Below are 17657 nucleotides of genomic sequence, written 5' to 3' on the forward strand. Positions count from 1 at the left end.
TTTCATATAGTGTAATACATAGTGTTTATACGACGTACGTCGAGGCAGACACGTTGCCTCCACGGCCGGTCCAGTTGACGTGGATGTCCTTGCCCTCGGGGAAGTTTGCGTTGGCGAACTCCGGCTTGATGCGGAAGGTGTGGGCACCGAAGTAGTCACGCTGAGCCTGCAGCAGGTTCGCAGGCAGCTCCTTGGTGCGGTATCCGTCGTAGAAGCTGAGCGCGGTGCTGAAGGCCGGGGTCGGGATACCCCAGAGAGCGCCCTTGCTGACGACGTTTCTCCATCCCTTCTGGGCGTTGTGGATAGCCTTGTTGAAGAACTCGTCGAACAGGAGGTTCTCCAGGTCGGGGTTCTTGCGGTACGCGTTGGTGATGTCCTTGAGGAAGACGGAGCGGATGATGCAGCCACCGCGCCACATCAGGGCGATCGATGGCTTGTTCAGCTTCCAGTTGTACTCCCGGGCAGCCTGTGGACCACTGTCAGTATACCACCCGCTCGACTTTCGATGTCGCGACAACTTACGTTCTGGATAAGCATGAAGCCCTGTGCGTACGAGATGATCTTGGAGGCGTAGAGAGCCTGCTCCAGGTCGTCGATGAAAGCCTGCTTGTCACCCTCGAAGACCGGGGTTGGGCCGGTGAGGAGGTTGCTGGCACGAACACGCTCGTCCTTGATGGCACTCAGGCAACGGGCGAAGACAGCCTCGCCGATCAGGGTGACGGGCATGCCCAGGTCGAGGGCGTTGATGGCAGTCCACTTGCCGGTTCCCTTCTGGCCGGCCTTGTCAAGAATCTTCTCGACAAGAGGAGTGCCGTCATCATCGTTGAAGCGGAGGACGTCACGGGTGATCTCGATCAGGAACGAGTCCAGGACACCGCTGTTCCACTTGTCGAAGACCTCGCCAATCTCGTTGGCGGTCATGCCCAGACCACGCTTCATTATATCGTACGCCTGAGACGAGCGTTAGTGGAAACCGACTGTCCGACTTGTCCCGCGAGTCGCTTGATCGGCAATTGCTCACCTCACAGATCAGCTGCATGTCACCGTACTCGATACCGTTATGGACCATCTTGATGTAGTGACCAGCACCCTCGTCTCCGACCCAGTCGCAGCATGGCTCCCCCTCGCTCTTGGCAGCGATGCTCTGGAAGATGTCCTTGATGAACGGCCAAGCCTCCTCGTTTCCACCGGGCATGAGAGAGGGGCCATAACGAGCGCCCTCCTCACCACCGGAGACACCAGTGCCAACGAAACGGATGCCCTTCGCGGCCAGGTACTTCGCGCGGCGGTTGGTGTCGGGGAAGTGGGAGTTACCACCGTCAATGATGATGTCGCCCGGCTCGATGTGCGGCAGGATGGCCTCGATGAAGTCATCGACGGGCTTGCCAGCCATGACCAGGAGCATCATGCGGCGGGGCTTCTTGAGCTTGGCGCAGAATTCCTCGATGGAGTGAGCGCCGACGATGGACTTGCCTGGGAGCTGTTAGTCTTGGGGAAAGCTGTAGCTGGCCATCTGGAGCAGTGTGCAGGCGCACCCTTGGCTTCATTCTCGAGGAAGCGGTCGACCTTGGAGACGGTACGGTTGTACGCGACAACGGTGTAGCCGTGGTCGGCGGCGTTGAGGATCAGGTTCTGGCCCATGACGGCCAGACCGATGAGGCCGAAATCACCACTGGGCAGAGGCGGCGCCGGAGAGCCGACATTGATGCCGGCCAGGCGGGCGCTGAAGTCAGCGACAGGTTCATGTCAACAACTAGGTAGGCAAGATAGCTATCGGGACTGGAGAAATGGGAGCTTGCGGGAAATCTTCTCCCGCGGGATAAGACCTGCAGCGACAGCGGACGACGACACCGGCAGTCCTGTCAGCCAGCATCTCGAGCCCAATGCCATGCAGGATTCCAGCGACGATAAGATTAACCAGGGCGGGGGGGGGGGGGTGGACAATGCGCGAAGGAGGGGAGGGCCACTCACACAGCCTGGGCTGCCATGACGAAAGTGGGAAGTCGATCAAGACGGGGAAGCTTATTCTGGGAGGGGTGGAGGGGCACGAAGGGTCTTGCAGATCAGCAGCTGTAGAGATCTGGTCTACAGACGAGGTTGGGGGGGGGGAGGGGATTGAGAAAGGATGGGAGAGTCTGGAGAGGAGAGAAGAGGAGGAGGGAGAGGGACGAGAAATATGGAAAGGGAGGGAGCGGCGTCGAAGATGTCAGACGAAGCGTAGCAGCATCCCGCAGCTGTCCCTGGACGGACAGCGTCAGGTTCCGTCATGGTGGGACTGCGGGCTTTGTCGTTTGGGGCGGGGGCGCAGGAGCAGAGTACTCCGAGGTCTCCAGACTTGACGGTCCTGCTGCGGACTCGAGATGGGATGTGCTCCGGCGTTCTTCATGGGACCGATGCAGGATCTACGGCTACACCGCAGGCCCCAGAACATGCAATTCTTCCTCTCGATGCTGCGGCGCGTTGTGTGCCGTGAGACACAGAGCAGAGCAGGGCAGGGCAGGGCAGGGCCGCGGCGATGGCGGGGCATTGGAGGAGGGGCAGGTGAGCACCCGGTGAGGCAACAGGTCAAAGAACTACACCGGGCCCCTCCATCGAGTCGCACGGCAGATCGTGTCGTCTACGCTCGCGATCCGACACCGCAGGATGCAAACCCAGTTAGGTACCTAGTCGTATTAACCTAAGTGAGATAGCCGGAGTCCGAGCCATCAATGCCATCACATACGAGCTCAGACCGTGCCGGTGTGTCATCGTGCATGGCTGCGCTGCCGGGCCCAGACCGGTAGCTGCTTAGTCAGCCGTCCGCCGTCCGCCGTCGTGGCCGCTTTGCTTTCAGCTCCCTCTCCAACCTCAACGTTCCTCCCCGCGAGTTTCATCGTGCTGAGACCCGCCTTCGATCCCACGCGAGCTGATCGGGCGAGGATTCCCGGCACGTTGTGCGGCTACGACATCGACTTCCAGTTCTCTCTCTCCGTCGACGTCGCCGCTCATCGGTGACCTCCACGCCACGTCGTCATCAACCGGTCTCAGCGTCCTTCCACCATCCGGCTCCGGTAGAAGTTGCTGCTGTCCGCGCAGGACACCGCGACCCTTTCTCTCAGGTGCGACGTCTGGCGTATGACTGCTGCGTCAGTCAAGGCCTGAAGGTACGTTTCCGCTGCCAGTGGCCTGCCTGTCCACGGCGCGTCACATTTTATCACCTGTCGTGTCTGCTCGAGCGCTCCGTTCATCATGTCCTTTCCGCCACCTCCAGGTCTCAACAAACAATCCCAACCACCGTCGTCTCTGCCCCCGCGCCCTCCGCCTCCCGCGGGCCAGTCCTCCTTCAAGCCCGCGTACTCGTCCGCGCCGTCGTATGCGTCCTCCGACGCCGCTGGTAGGGGTTATGGCGGCAACGTGCCGCAGCCGCCCGGCACGGGCTACAATGCCTTCACCGCGTTCAAACCGCGTTCCGTAGCGTCCAACCAGCCCTACCGCACCAGCAGCCCGGTCGTCTCGGCTCCCCCAGCTCCCCCCACTGGCTACTCCGCGCCGACGACCGGCTACGGTGCGGGCTACCCGGCTGCGCAACAGTCCTACCAGGCGGGCCCGACATATTACGGTCAGCCGCAGTACGGTGACAATACGTATGGGCAGTCGTCGGTCCCTCAGATCCAGAATCCCTTCCCTGCACCGGGGCAAGATGCTAATGCGTATGGGATGCGCGGGAAGAGCTACGGGCGGAATGACCCGAACTACGACCCGGAGACGGAAGCGCAGATCGCACAGTGGCAGAGTGCCTACATGAGCAAGGACACTGACACGTCGGCAACCAAAGGGAAACGCGACGGAACGGCGGCCGCGACGGGCGCCAACACGGGTGCCGTAGCTGGCACCAGAGCGCATGACTCGGCCACCCCGTCGGGTGGTGCGACGGCTGCCGGGACTCCGGCCGCGGGTGCTGGTCAGAATGCGGCACAGCAGAAGACCGTCGTCCGCTCCGGCGGCGGTCACACCTGGACGGACCCCACGCTGCTCGAGTGGGATCCGGCCCATTTCCGCCTTTTCGTGGGTAATCTCGCAGGCGAGGTTACGGACGACTCTCTGTTAAAGGCGTTCTCGAAATACTCTTCCGTTCAGAAAGCGCGCGTCATCCGAGACAAGCGCACGGAGAAGAGCAAAGGTTATGGCTTCGTCAGCTTCAGCGACGGCGACGACTACTTCAAGGCCGCTAGGGAGATGCAGGGGAAGTATATCGGCTCCCATCCGGTCCTCCTGAGACGTGCCATGACGGAGGTGCGTCCTGTTTCCACCGCGAAGGTCGGCAAGAAGGGAGGCGGTGGAGGAGGAGCAGGAGGAGCAAAGGGTGCAGGCCAGGGCGGCGCTGCAGGAGGAGGAAAGGTCAAGAGCGATGGCGTGAAGAAGCAACCGAAGACGAAGGGTGGATTGAAGATTTTGGGATGATACCGTACCGTACAGCATAACAGCACTTCTTAATGATTCTTTTTTTTTCCCGAGTGGTCTTTTAATATTGGACAACCCTGCATCATTGGAATGTACTGCTGTCTTCTTATCTTACACTCTTGATACAATGTGATAGAGTACCGGAAGGATAGTTGATAATGGACCAGCGAATTGGACTCTGATCCTGAATTTGATCCCTTTTCCGGATCTGTCCGATCTGCCTTCCTGTATATTCCGTTTAGCTTGATAATTGACTGGTACCAATATACCACCTAGCTTGAACGGGGTAGGGTAGTACATACCTGTAAGTTGTGGTTAACCAGGTAGGAGTCAAAAAATAATAATAATAAAAAATTAAAGCAGTGCATGTAGGTATACATACCTAGTTAGAAAGAAAAGAGAGTTCATGAGTTAGGTTAGTCGGCTTGACCATTACTACTGAATATCATTTTATGAATAGATAAATATAGAAGATATTAGGTAGGTAAGCAGGTCACTAGATTCCCTAACCTGCTGATGTCTACTCATTAGTCAATCAGCAGCGTATAAGTAGATTTCTACAGTACCTTCCTAACCTACCCCTACCTAGGTAGCTAGGTCCTCACCTACTAGTATCCCTCCCTACGTAAGTACTTCCAACCCCATCCCCAACCATCCTCTTCACATCCCCAATCCTACCCTGCACCGTCTCCAACACCCTGTCCACATCCCTCAGTGCGCGGATCACAATTCCCTCCCGAATCTCGGCAGCCGCCCTCTTCGTTTCATCATCCCATTCTCGCTCTCGTTGTGTATTCTGAAGCGCTTCGCGGTGCGGCTGTCGCCTTTCGTCGCGCTCTCGCTCCAGCTCCGCCTCCCTGCGCCGGAGCTTCTCGTTCAGCGAGCGGACCTGGTGCTCGAGACGACGGATCTCCCTTCGTCGGTGGCGATCGAGGATGAGGTGGCTTCTGAGGCGGTGTTTGAGGTCGGTGAGGTTCTCGTATTTGTTGTTGCTGCTGGTGTTGTCGATGGCTGTGGGGGGTTGGGGTTGTTGGGTGGTTCGTTTGAGGAGGCGCCTGTGGGAGAAATAAATTGGGAAGTTAGATTTCATCATGTAGCCTAGGTATGTAAGAAGAAGTACTATGTTTCAGGTTAAGATGAAAAGAGATATTTTCCAATTTGGAAGCCCGGAGGCTTAGGGACTAGGTAGGTAGGTAGGTAGGGATGAGCCAGTAAGGCCAAACGACCAGCCGCTAAATGTAAGAACTAGATTACTAGTCCAGTTTGTTATTGGTGGTTTTGGTGAAGGAGAGGAGGAGGAGGAGGAGGAGGAGGAGGGAGGAAGAGCCAGATAGAGACGCAAAGGCGCTTAGAAACTATTGTCGCTAGGGTATCAAGTCGAACCACCTTGTCTGACACAACAAGACCGCGAATCACTCTAGAAGAAAGTGACATCTTTTTTTTTGGCCATATGTGCCCCAGTTTCAGGAACTGAGGCGAGTACTCTGAATGACAATGACGACGAAGATAGAGAATCCTTGCAGGCCCGAAATATTTACGTCTCACAATCGGTGCGAGCTCACAGTTGCATAAGAACATTGGGATGATGAATCTGCGCAAGATTCCAGTGTATAGAAGGCAGAAGAAAGAAGGGCCAAATAAGGCGGAGAAAAGACGGGCGAAGATAAAGAGCAGAGGAAGATGGGGCTCATAACTGGAAAGAGAGAGAGCGAGGACGGGGGATAAGTTACCATAAATGCGGGGGTTGACCGTGTCTTCCCTTCTCAGATTCAGATTCACTATAGTTATCCTCTTCCTCTTCCAACTCTTCTTCTTCTTCACTCTCTTCTACTTTTGCCCGTCGTCAGCATGATGGGGATAGAGTGAAGTCTATAGTTCTGGGTCGCTCTTACCATCTTCCCATTCTGACGATAGGTATTGATTTTCGGCTGTCATGGGGGTTTCAAAAGTATCCAATGGAGTTTCATGCCTTAGAGGATCCTGTATCGTATATGCTGGGGGAGAGTTTGAGTAGAAGAGACTGTCCGATTTATCTACAGACGTCGACATCATGGTGACCAAGTTGTTTCAAGTTCCCGATGTATGTTTCTTGATATAGCTTGGTAGATAGCAGGAGTAGTCGGAACGGGCAAGACGTTGATAGAGAGGTTGAAAATACTAGCCCCTCTCAGATCGTATAAATCCCTACGTACAATATCCGAGGTAGCGATACGTAGAGCGTACATGTAAGGTTGGGTGCCTAAATATTGATCCATCCGAACCATGGACAGCGCCGGATGAAGCCGTCATCATGATTGCTAAATAACTCCAGTTAGACGAATATTATATCCTAGCCCAGAGTCACCACACCGGAGGCTGAGTTCTGCCTAGGTCATGCCATATGGCCACGACCGAATATACCTCCTCAAACACGTACGGAACAGGCCTGTCGTATTCCGTAATGTCGGTATCGCGGCCGCGCTTCACAATGACCAGCAGCGCTTTCCCCAATTCACCGGGAGCCCTCAGCCCCTGGTCTGCTTCCACGCCAGAATGCTCTAGCTCTTCGGGGTGCAATATTTTCTGTTCAACGAGTCCTCGCGTGTTGGGATCGAGGACGGTGTCAAGTTTGCCATTTTCGGTGGAACAGTAGATGGTGACGGATGCCCCAGAGTCTACACCGTTACGCTGGGACAGGAGCTTATTCCACGTACTTCGCTGAGGATTGCGAACTGGGTGTTTCTCTTCTCCAAGGCGGCGGTTGAATGCGGAATAGGTCAGCATTAACGAGTTACATGTATGAAGTGCAGCTCTCTCCATCCTGTCCCGTACTTGATCAGCTTTTCCACAGCATTGTAAACCTCTCTACGGAGACCGCTTTGTTCAACGACGGTGAGCGTGTCCAGACGCAGACCCGGGAGCAGCTCAAGGGCCGATAGCAGCCAATAATACCGCTTCCGTACCGTATCTATCATGAGCGGGAATGGCCAGTTATGAACGCGGACGTGACGGATCTGCGAAAGGGTAGTCGAGGATAGCGTGGATAAGCAGTCAAGCAGTGCCCTCGGGGTTTCAAAGTCAAACAGGACCTGGCTGAGCCAGATCGGTCTGGCTTCCTGGTTTATCTGACGACAGACACGAAGGATGGGGAAGTCAGACGGGAGCTTTAATGTCGACCAAGAGAAGGGATATTTGTATGTATGCACCTCGTCGAATTCCAGCGTAGTCCCAGCAAATAAATATGTATAGATCTGATTGCGCAGCTCGTCAGGGAGTTGCAAAAGTGGGATGGGGTTTGACGAGGACATCCTTGGATCAAGATCCATTCCCTTGGGATTCTATTTCCTCCAACGACATCAGGTAGGATGTCTCTGCGAACAGTACTTCACGGCTGCAGATTCTTTTTGCGGAAGCTGAAGGTCATTCAATCTATGATGGCCAAAGCAATTGCGCAAGCGCTGCATGTGTTCCTGCGAGTTTTGACAAGAGGTAAGTACTAATATGTAAAACGCCCTATAAATCGTTCCTAGGCAGACACGTAGAGTGTACACTCCTTGGTGATGCTGTTCCATATACCGAGAACAAGACGTTTCGGAACGCTGAATATCGGATGGTTTGATACCAGATTATCTACAGATTCCCTCAAAGCTTCCAAATGACATTGGCAATGAGTTCTAGGGGAGAGGGTCTGACGCTCTAACATGATGCTATCGGTATTTTCAGATGATGAGATCAAGTGTAAGGCCGTGGGAACGGGTAGGTGGGCACTGGGCCAATTGGCCAAAAAGGAAAGAGTCATATGAGGCCTATTGAACTCACAAGGAAACCGCGTCAAAGCCCTGAACCGCCTAGCACGTCCACCTACGGCTAATCTCTGTTTCGGAAGACTGGCCATGGAAACCCGACGTTGGTCCATCTAAAACGAGTCAGAGGTCCCATCAATCACTCGATTGGATTCGGTTGAAGGGGAGTAACAACAGAGATTTCTGATTTTGCATCCTGTAACCGTGGGGGAACTGTCCTTGCGGACAGTGGTAAACCAAGGTTCACATTGAAATTCCAAGAAATCAAGCCCTGTCGCGTCATGCTAACATCGTCGTGGAATCCACGGTTTGTTCATCATCGCATGTGATGTGGGAAGACACCATACATGTATCTAACTAGGCTCAATCACATAATGACGCCAAAATTGCGCCTCTATTTTAGCGGTCCTCCTCTCAAGATGAGACATATAAACGCACAAGATTAGCACAGAAGTCGAAAACTTCTCTATCTTTCTTTCACCATCTTCTGAAATGTTCACTCTCTCAATCAAGTATTCATATGTAAGCACACACACACACACGCGCATGATGATAAGCTCACTATCCATCTGAGCAATAAGGGCACAAATCCATAAGGTATGTTAAACGTTTTCCTCTCCCCTCGTCTCCCCCCAATGACGACCAGTAAAAAAATAGGAAGAGAACAAAAACAAGTTGCGGGCTCCCCTTTGGTAGAACCAACTTGGTTTCCCAATCCTGCCCAACAAGCTTGGTTTTCAATGTCCAAAATTTAACTCTACTGAGGGGACCAAATCCTCTGGCCCGTATAATTTACTGCTGTCTTTGCCTTTTTGTCAGGGAGCGTGATTTGTCGAGGATGAAGTTTGCTGACTATGAAATTGCACTCGTGTTAGGTGTGATGTAGGGTTATTTGCGCGGGGAGGGTTTTTTTGTGCCGCTTTTCCGTCTTGTCTGCCCTACTAGGTCGTCGAGGAGGGTGGCCTTCCTAGGTGGCTAGGCCGTCTGGATTTAGGACTATATAGCGATACAAGTATGCCATCAGTAACTACGAATTTAATGTAATAGTTAGCAGAGGAAATGCAGGATCAGAATTTTTAAATGGTAGTTGACAAACTATGTTTCTGCACGTGGCTTGGTCAGCGACTTCTAGATTATTGTCATTACTAGTATTCTAATGGGAATTACCGGAAGGTTATCTATCTATTATTCTAGGGATTATTCACTTCCACTTATTTTTTCGATCTGCTGTTCTGTGTTGAAATGGGAGACTTACGGTATACTCAACCACAACTGTCATCCCGCGTTTCGTGCTTTCGATTCTCCAACGAGTGTTATAGGTTGAGGGTAGTGTCAACTAAATAAGAAAAAAGGGGCTCTATAAAGTATGATGAATGGACTCAGTCTACCTTTACGATTATGAATATAGCTCATCCCGTTCTGGCGAACGGATCATGAAGGCCTTGGGTTCGCATCATAGTCCATACTATAGTCATTACATTGTGTTCTATTGACAGAACTCATCTGATGTTGTGTCATCTTGGTACTTTGGAGAGGAATAAAGAGAAGATAATTATGCATATTGCTGCTCAAACAATGGGAGAAATAAAGAAAAGAAAGGAAGACAGGAAGAGAAGACAAGTGATCAATGACGAATCAAGTCGTAATCTGCCGGGCAGAAAAACTGAAAGATTAGCATCTAATGACATGCGAGGTATGTATTTACCCAAATTCATAGTGAACTTAGGTAAATTAGGCACTTACATGGAACAGTGGCCTGCCTGGCTTAATCTATCTCTTCTCCACCTTCCTCCGCTTCGGTTCCCCCTCTGGGGGAATATCCCCTCCATCCTCGCTCAGCGGCGACAACGGGCCTCCCCAGGGCCCGCTGTTCCTGCATGCCGTGGGAAAGGTACATCTTTCCCAACAGTTCCGGATCCCCATGGTTCTTGGCGATGGGGGATCCGGTTCCCGGGCCGGGGCCGTCGTTCCCTGCCTCGCGGCCTTTACTTGCCGGCACCACTGATCCATCGCCTTCCAGCCGTGATAGTCAAATTCGGACTCGCAGAACCTTCTCTTTTTCGACTTCCTCTTGGATGTGGATGATCCTGCTGCTGGCTGACCGGCGCAGAAGTAGTGCCCGTCTTTGAGGCAGCGACGGGTCACCCCGAGGCGGTAGCTGTCGCCGCAGAGGTGGCAGGTCCATTTCCAGGGCTTAGGAGTAGGTGGCTTGGGCGGTATTTCGGGGCAGGATGGTTGGCGACTGGTCGATGGCGGAGGAGGGGAGATGAGCACGTCCGTGGGCGAACATAGTGGGAATCCTGGTGACAGGGCCGGTCGAGGAAATGGACGCAGAAGTCCCATGTTGGGAGAAGGGATAGAAATTGGAGGTGGTTGGTTGCTTCTTCTGCCCATTTTCAATTCGAGATATGAGATTGCGGACGGATGAAGCTGAAGTGGGAGAGTAGATCGAACTGTTTGCTTGAAATTGATGTTCGGAGGCCGCGTAGAATGCCGATATTCTATGCCTGGGTTTGACTTATTTGCTGCGGTAGGAGTTCGAAAAGTGTAGGAGCTTTGAAAAAAAGGAGTAGTTCTGAGAAGGCAGGATCTCGACAGGAGGAACAGGTTGGACAGAGCAAGATGTCGAACAGGTGATATCGACAGCCAGTGCCACAGAGAAGTAGATAGAGTAGTAAGATCAAAAGTTCAGGAGGAATTGAGGACTCGACGGGAAACACAGGAGCAGAGAATTAGTCCGTCGATTATGATTAATCGAAGAAGACCAAGCCGATGACTTGAGGTGTTGTTTTCAAAACCATAAACACCAACGCAATATACAGTGAACAAAGCTCACAATAGGACAGAAGTCATTCAGTCCATTGTCCGTGTATGGGAAAGTTCTGTACAAAGGAGAATTTTTCTGTTTATTTATCAATGGTGATCGACAGTATTCTTTCACTAGGACTTGAAAGCCGTCAAAGACAGATGATATCCCTCCTTAATAGAAAGAAGTATAAGGACAATGAATGAGCGTTTCAATTCACTTTGTGTTTCCAGAATAGTATCTAGATAGGATATCACTAATAAGATTCACAATAATGACCTGCAGCTATTAACAGAACCTTTTTTATGTTTAAATTTTAAGCTAATTCCTAAGTCTGTAGTGTATGAACTGTACTCTGTGTAGCCGTTGTAGAGCTTCTGCGCGCGTACTGAAACAGACCCACATCTAGAAGCGGTGAGGCCAGGGTACTGTGTAGAGAGGTCGTTCACTTGACAAAGATAACTAAGGTACCTAGGTAATTTACCTGCTCTCTGAATAAAGAGCCTCTTAACAAGTTATCTACAAACGCTACTATTTAGGGATGTAATCCTAAAATACTCAAGGTTCTCTGTTATCTCTTTCATAATTCTTGCCTTTTATCGAGGCAGATGGAACCGGTTTTCTAGACTCGGACTAAATCCTGCCCTGCAGGAGACAACTAAGCTTAACGCAAAATTGGGACAGCACGATAATATGCAGGGATTCATCTTCTTATGCATGCATGATATCAATGTTGGACATTATGTTGTCATCCCCGAGGTTATTTATATCATTTCACGTGGCTTTTGTCAAGTATGAGGATTACTTGCACAATTTGGATGAAGCTTATGCCCGTAATAGGATATACGGAGTAAACCGCAGTAATTATATGCATAAAACTACTAGCTGGATAGGATTACGGAGCAATACAAGGTGCTGATCAATCGAGGTAGGTGTCGATGTAGTAGTTTCTCGTGTCCTCTCCGGGCTTTCAACGTTCCCTTAATCAAGATATTCTTAGCATGTACCATTCCTCATAACTTGTAATATCTTAAAAGCTTCTCAATCATGTACTCCGCAAGGTTTTTGTGTATACTGTACGGAGTACCGGGAGAGGTTGTCTGGATACGAGGTGCGGCAGAGATCGCACCTGATTGGTGCCCAGAAACGGGAGGCTGGGAAGAGGTTGCAGGTACCTCTGGCCCTATGGAGATTAGCGTGGAGGATAAGGTACCCGGTACCCACTCACAGGCGCTGTAGCGACGGGGCACACCGCTGCTAGCTCCCCTGCCACGCGAATTTATCACAACTGTGTTGTTACCACTCAAGCCTGGCTGATGTTCCTGGCAACTAAAGTGCCGCGGCAACAGATCGTCGCCCATGCATTGGTTGCACAGCTGCCTGGGGCCATTTATGCAGCCCAGCCACTCTGAGAAAATGCAATGGCTGGGCGACCGGGCCCGACTCCTTTCGACAGTTCTGGTCTCTACAAATATACTGCACTCCAGGAATGTGGATTCTCCTTCTCCCCTCCTCGGTACCTGGTTGATGCATTTGCATGCTGCTGCTCACAATTGACGACGATACGAAGAGACGAACATTCCTTTTCTTGTGGGGGTTTCCTACCAACCGGTAAGTGCTACGCCGCAGCTGCCAGCGTCCGTGTGTTTGCCGATGGCATGTTCTGACGTCTTGACTTTGCAGAATTTGGCAACGAATATTCCTTTGCCTCTCGCCGATCTGTGCACCAGAGCTGGCCGGCATTCATACTCGACTGCCTCTCTTGTCTGAGGTGGATCAACAAGCGGAACGGTCGACACTCATTGCTGTGTTCAAGGGCCCGTAGTTCTCTCTGTCCCCAAAGCTGAGGGGAGCCTCCCTTCAGCGTTCCTATTTCCAAGCTGAGGACCTACGACTAGCGACCCACAATGACCAAGAGGAATATCGTCATTGCGGTCATCATCATCGTCCTCTTCATCCTTCTGGCCGCTGCTGGTTTCGCTATTTATGCTATCCAGGACCATGTCTCTTTCTTAGGGAGACGGAATAGAGACGAGGAGGAAGGCGAAGAATGACAAAACGAAAGATGAACCTCGGGTCTGCTCCCGGCCCGGCCGTTCATCAGTTGTCCGTGAACTACCCATACTGGCTTATCACCGGCAGGATGGCACCCTGCCACCTCTTTTTAGCCTTATTTTCTACGACCCCACATACCACATCGCATCGGTAATCCCTTATCAGTGGTTTTCGTACATAGACCCGCCTCGCAACGGAACCTGTGATCAACGGAGTTATGGCTTTTCAGATGGGTTCTGTCTGGCTGCCGCTTCCTCTCACGCGCTGACTCGAAAACGACATGTCGATGTTAATGAGTGATGAGTGTGTTCTTTTTCTTGGTATTTTGCTGAAAAAACCGTGGCGGTTCCTCTCGAATTGGTGAGGAAGCTCTTTTTGGCACATAATATCATTTGCGATCTGGGATGAATCAAGCTCAGCATGATGAAATATGATGTACAATAATGAGTCTAGACGAATATTCCGATACAGGAATGGGCCTTACTATTTGATATGTTAGCATTGAGATAATATAGACAAAGCTGAAGGGAAAATGTGCATGAGATTGCAGCTTAGATTCTTTCGACCTCCTCCACACAGATTAGTCCGCATTCAAAACAAGAGATATCGACAAATCCGCGGTTCTGCAGAACTATGCACTACGTATATAGATCTAAACTACAGCGAACTTCTACCAGCGTGTGGAGGATCTTGCATGGGAAGTGGGGTGGTCCCTAGTGCTGTGTGAACTATGCATGCGTTATATATTGCTGCCATAGATACTGCTAACGAGCTCCGTACTGTATTCTGTAGAACCCGTACAGTACTAATGATATGTCTTTACTGCTCTTGCAACGAGTTTTTTTTTGCGATCAGGCCCCCCTGGCTGGCTAGCAGGCGACCGACTGCCCCCTGCAAGAAGCTGCAGTCCTGATTAAAACCTTTGCGATCTTGAGACCTCACTGATACCTAACCAACCCACTTCTCCAATTAACAGAAAATTTAAATTCCCATCTAACCACCGAGTCTTCCGTATCAAACTCACCTGATGAGCAGATGCTTCACAGTCTTTTTTTTTTTTGCTAAGCTGATAACAAAAAAATTCACGCTCGACTACGCCAAGAAAGCCCTATCGTTTCTTATCAGGAGAACTCCTCCAGTGAAGAAGGCCCAGGAATCGCTACCTCCCCCGAAGCGCTGGAGGAGCAGCAACGTCAAAGAGCCGCAGACCCGGATCATCAAGCTTTTGCTCACAGTCAATATTTATCTCTAGTATATGTACAACATGACCATAAAGCGCTTGATAGCTCCATAAGTGGAATGTTGGACTTCAATGTACATAGGGGATGTCAGACTGCGCGAACCTAGTAATCTGAAGGTACGATGATCACAGCTCTGATTATTCAAATCTACCTAACTGACTATTTATCTCATGGAATTAGGGGTTAAGACCTTCCGAATATGGCAATATCAAGCGATCCCGAGAAATATGATATATCGATGCAATATAAAGGGGTATTGCAAGAGTTATAACAAAGGAAAATAGGCGCTCATGGGTATAGGCAGTATAATTCCTTTGTGGCAGGGATTTTTCGGCCTTCGAGGGGTCCGGATCGGCGTGTGCTGACTAGGCTGATAGGCTTCTTGCCATACCGCTAGGCTATAGTGGTATTATTCGGCTGACAGTGAAATATGACCTACGAGAAATTGAACTAGGAACATGCTTGGAAACAACGAAGTTAACTAGAGCTCGTTCCTGTAAAGAGTGACATCGGTAAAGTTCATGTATCCTTCTGTCCTTCATCATTTTAAAGAAAAGGAAGGAAAGAATGCAAACATATCCACATCTTTCAATCAATCAATGAACAAACATTTTTGTCCCTCTACAGAAACTGTGCAGTCAATAGAGTAGTTCCGTAGTTCCGCAACACACATACATATTCACTCACATACCAATTAGCCTCCAGCCCTCAATATCTGCCTAGGTATGTAGATATAGCTACCTAGCAGCTAGGTCGGTGCACAATAATCATTGCTCTGGGCACTTCCACCATACACGCACCCACGGGTGCAAATGGCAACAAAATCCGCTTCGCCGTCGTTTCCGACACAGTGCCAGAGTGAGTTGTTGATTGTGAATTCATCTGTAGGCTTGCCTGCGGCGGCAAGCTTGTCGCGGATGTAGTCTTCGTAATTGCCTGGATAGATATTATAAGAGTGATGAATAATTTTCTTTTTCCTTTTTTTTGGAGAGAGAAAATGAAGGTGGGGGGAAGGGGGGCTTACCATGCCTGATCAAGTCCCAACCACACCAGTTCCAAGGACCGTAGCAGTTATCTGCCATTGCAATACCGATCATGCCAGAGAGGGCAGAAAGAGAAAGAGTGAGGGTGGTGAGTTTCATGTTTGTTGATTTGTTCTTGTTCTTTCAAGGGGGTTGTACTGTAGGTAGTTTTTGTTCCTTGAAATAGATGCGATGATGATTCTGAGATAATAATGAAAATAGAAGACATTGTGGGAGAGAAAGCTCTATATATACACCACCTCCATAACATAGACTATATTTCACAAGGAAAGAGCTTTGTATTCCAGTGTAACCATACCGGAGGCCTGAAGAAGAAGCTTAAACAACTGAAAGGCTCGTATAGACTGGAATTAGGCGTCCAGGTACCTTCTTTTGCGGTCAAATGGAATGACTTTCTCCAATACCTACCCACTGACCTTAGCATTAGAATCCCCGCTTAACGCCAGCTCAATCCCAAATAGGTTTTTCTTTGCGCGATTCATACAATGGATAATCCTCCGGGGGCCATTTCTCCCACGTGCGGGGTATGGGAGGATGGAAAACCTTAAAAGATCTTGTTCGATTATCCACTCGGATATGAATTGTCGGTCCCGAGCAGGGTCCCGAGCAGGAAGGGGTTCAGCTGCCGACGTGGTTCATGGTTGACATGCTGGGTTGTGATTCCAGTCTCCTCGATCATGTGGGAAGGTATAACGCCACATGCTTGAGCGGCAGCTCGTATAAAGGTAATTTTGCCCAGAAGCAGGGTTAGAGAAGGGCAATTAGAACTCTCTTGTTACGAGAATCCATATTTAAAAAAGTTGTGGTGGCCTAGATGAGGCGGTTCGATGAAGGAATATGTTGTGACGTGTTGATCGTGATTGGATAACGGGTGACTCGTCTTAGATGTACTGGAGAGCGCTTTGGCTCTCTATAAGTGTTAGATGAGCACACAAATATTTGGATCTGGTAGGGTAATGAATGGGTCGCTGGCTGTAGGTGGCAGTGAGTAGGTACCTGCTGCTCAGCTGGGATGTCTCTGGGATACTTTTTCCGTCGTTTTTTGACAAGAAGAAATCGAGCTATGTCTCGAGGAAACTCCCTCGATACTTATTACCAAACAGTTAAGTAATAGAAACAAGGCTAAAGTCGTGGAGGTCAGTTTATGATGGGCCGGATGTAAAAACAAAAAAAGTTTGGCCAATGGACCCCCGGTCAGTATCTAACCTGCATGCGCATCTTACGCAGCTACCCTGTCAACCATCGACTGTTCTGGTCTAATAATCCCCGTCCCAAGGTGATTTGATCGGAGCGTATTCGAAACTGGAAATGGAGCCAATTTGTCCGAGTACCAGTTTGAAGATATTGCGGGGGGCCTTAATGTGGGGATCAGCATGTTATAGTTGGATTGGAGCATTAAATAGCTACCCTGGTCGATACTAGCTTAAGTATCCTTAACTCTATCGATACGTGATATTTTCTGGCTAGAAGACATGGTTAAGCATTGGCTAAGATCTTAGCACCTACATCTCTTAGTAACTCTAAGACCAACATTCTCGAGTATGGTTACGTGTGTAGGTAGTAATCCAGGGACACACTTGCATCTAAATGGAACCTTAGCTAGCCGAATTGTAAAGTAGTTTGAGTCTGCCTTGTCATCCTGTAGTCTTATAATCCGGGGTAATAAATCTAGTAGATGAGATCTATCCTTGACCTTGGACAGAACAGTTGCCGCATCTGATCCATTGCCTTCCTGGACAATACACACAATGAATTAAACAAAGAGACCCTACGGTAGTAAAAAGAAATATTCCAACACTCTCTCGGATATCCCATTACCACAAAGGTTACACAAAACTTAAATGCCACAAACTGCAAGGCAACCTATCCCACAAGAAGCAGAGATAAGCAACCAGTCAAGACACTCAACACCTGCAAGGCTAGATCGATCACATTCAATTTGCTTACCTGCAGAGCTGCTGCAAATAGGATAAAGCGTGCGAGGATGAGCTCGCATATTGTTATACAAAATAAGCCCTTTTTTTCTCATTCGGGGAAAGCTTAAAAATGGGTTTCGCTGACGGGCTTTCTCGAGATTCAAATTTGAGACGTGAGGTTGGGCGGCTGGTATGGCGGGTATGCTCTGGCAGGATGTTGAAGCCATGGGCTGGCGGCTAGACAAGGAAAACAACTTGACATTCACTTGATATTCAGCATTGCGAGTGCTATCCCCCCCGCCTAATAGCCTATTTGCCATGCCAGGTATGAGAACCGGTACTTCTTTGTCCAAATTAGGATGATGCTATAGACT

At 50.2% G+C, this 17657-nt stretch overlaps 8 protein-coding genes across 8 annotated transcripts; 4 read left to right on the forward strand and 4 right to left on the reverse strand.

Moving 5' to 3' along the window:
• Window positions 1–25: 25 nt before the first annotated feature.
• Window positions 26–1988, reverse strand: VTN00DRAFT_4832 (uncharacterized protein; the record flags this gene model as incomplete). Its single annotated transcript, XM_069431298.1, has 5 exons — window positions 26–466; window positions 523–951; window positions 1022–1473; window positions 1536–1672; window positions 1972–1988. The coding sequence occupies 5 exons, from the start codon at window positions 1986–1988 to the stop codon at window positions 26–28; spliced, it is 1476 nt and encodes a 491-aa protein (XP_069290347.1).
• A 372-nt stretch (window positions 1989–2360) lies between these two features.
• VTN00DRAFT_4833 (uncharacterized protein) lies at window positions 2361–2994 on the forward strand (the record flags this gene model as incomplete). Its single annotated transcript, XM_069431299.1, has 2 exons — window positions 2361–2666; window positions 2731–2994. 2 exons carry the CDS (start codon window positions 2361–2363, stop codon window positions 2992–2994), a joined length of 570 nt encoding a protein of 189 aa, XP_069290348.1.
• Window positions 2995–3228: 234 nt separating this feature from the next.
• VTN00DRAFT_4834 (uncharacterized protein) lies at window positions 3229–4440 on the forward strand (the record flags this gene model as incomplete). The annotated part of the gene is made up of 1 exon (XM_069431300.1): window positions 3229–4440. One exon carries the CDS (start codon window positions 3229–3231, stop codon window positions 4438–4440), a length of 1212 nt encoding a protein of 403 aa, XP_069290349.1.
• A 601-nt stretch (window positions 4441–5041) lies between these two features.
• On the reverse strand, window positions 5042–7727 carry VTN00DRAFT_4835 (uncharacterized protein; the record flags this gene model as incomplete). The annotated part of the gene is made up of 3 exons (XM_069431301.1): window positions 5042–5495; window positions 6857–7137; window positions 7215–7727. The coding sequence occupies 3 exons, from the start codon at window positions 7725–7727 to the stop codon at window positions 5042–5044; spliced, it is 1248 nt and encodes a 415-aa protein (XP_069290350.1).
• Window positions 7728–9992: 2265 nt separating this feature from the next.
• On the reverse strand, window positions 9993–10565 carry VTN00DRAFT_4836 (uncharacterized protein; the record flags this gene model as incomplete). The annotated part of the gene is made up of 1 exon (XM_069431302.1): window positions 9993–10565. The coding sequence occupies one exon, from the start codon at window positions 10563–10565 to the stop codon at window positions 9993–9995; it is 573 nt and encodes a 190-aa protein (XP_069290351.1).
• Window positions 10566–12565: 2000 nt separating this feature from the next.
• VTN00DRAFT_4837 (uncharacterized protein) lies at window positions 12566–12853 on the forward strand (the record flags this gene model as incomplete). Its single annotated transcript, XM_069431303.1, has 2 exons — window positions 12566–12639; window positions 12712–12853. The coding sequence occupies 2 exons, from the start codon at window positions 12566–12568 to the stop codon at window positions 12851–12853; spliced, it is 216 nt and encodes a 71-aa protein (XP_069290352.1).
• Window positions 12854–12935: 82 nt separating this feature from the next.
• VTN00DRAFT_4838 (uncharacterized protein) lies at window positions 12936–13383 on the forward strand (the record flags this gene model as incomplete). The annotated part of the gene is made up of 2 exons (XM_069431304.1): window positions 12936–13002; window positions 13058–13383. 2 exons carry the CDS (start codon window positions 12936–12938, stop codon window positions 13381–13383), a joined length of 393 nt encoding a protein of 130 aa, XP_069290353.1.
• A 1689-nt stretch (window positions 13384–15072) lies between these two features.
• Window positions 15073–15466, reverse strand: VTN00DRAFT_4839 (uncharacterized protein; the record flags this gene model as incomplete). Its single annotated transcript, XM_069431305.1, has 2 exons — window positions 15073–15260; window positions 15349–15466. 2 exons carry the CDS (start codon window positions 15464–15466, stop codon window positions 15073–15075), a joined length of 306 nt encoding a protein of 101 aa, XP_069290354.1.
• Between the last annotated feature and the right edge of the window lie 2191 nt (window positions 15467–17657).

Source organism: Thermoascus crustaceus, assembly GCF_041956765.1.
Source record: "Thermoascus crustaceus strain CBS 181.67 unplaced genomic scaffold VTN00scaffold_2, whole genome shotgun sequence".
Taxonomy (NCBI): Eukaryota; Fungi; Ascomycota; class Eurotiomycetes; order Eurotiales; family Thermoascaceae; genus Thermoascus; species Thermoascus crustaceus.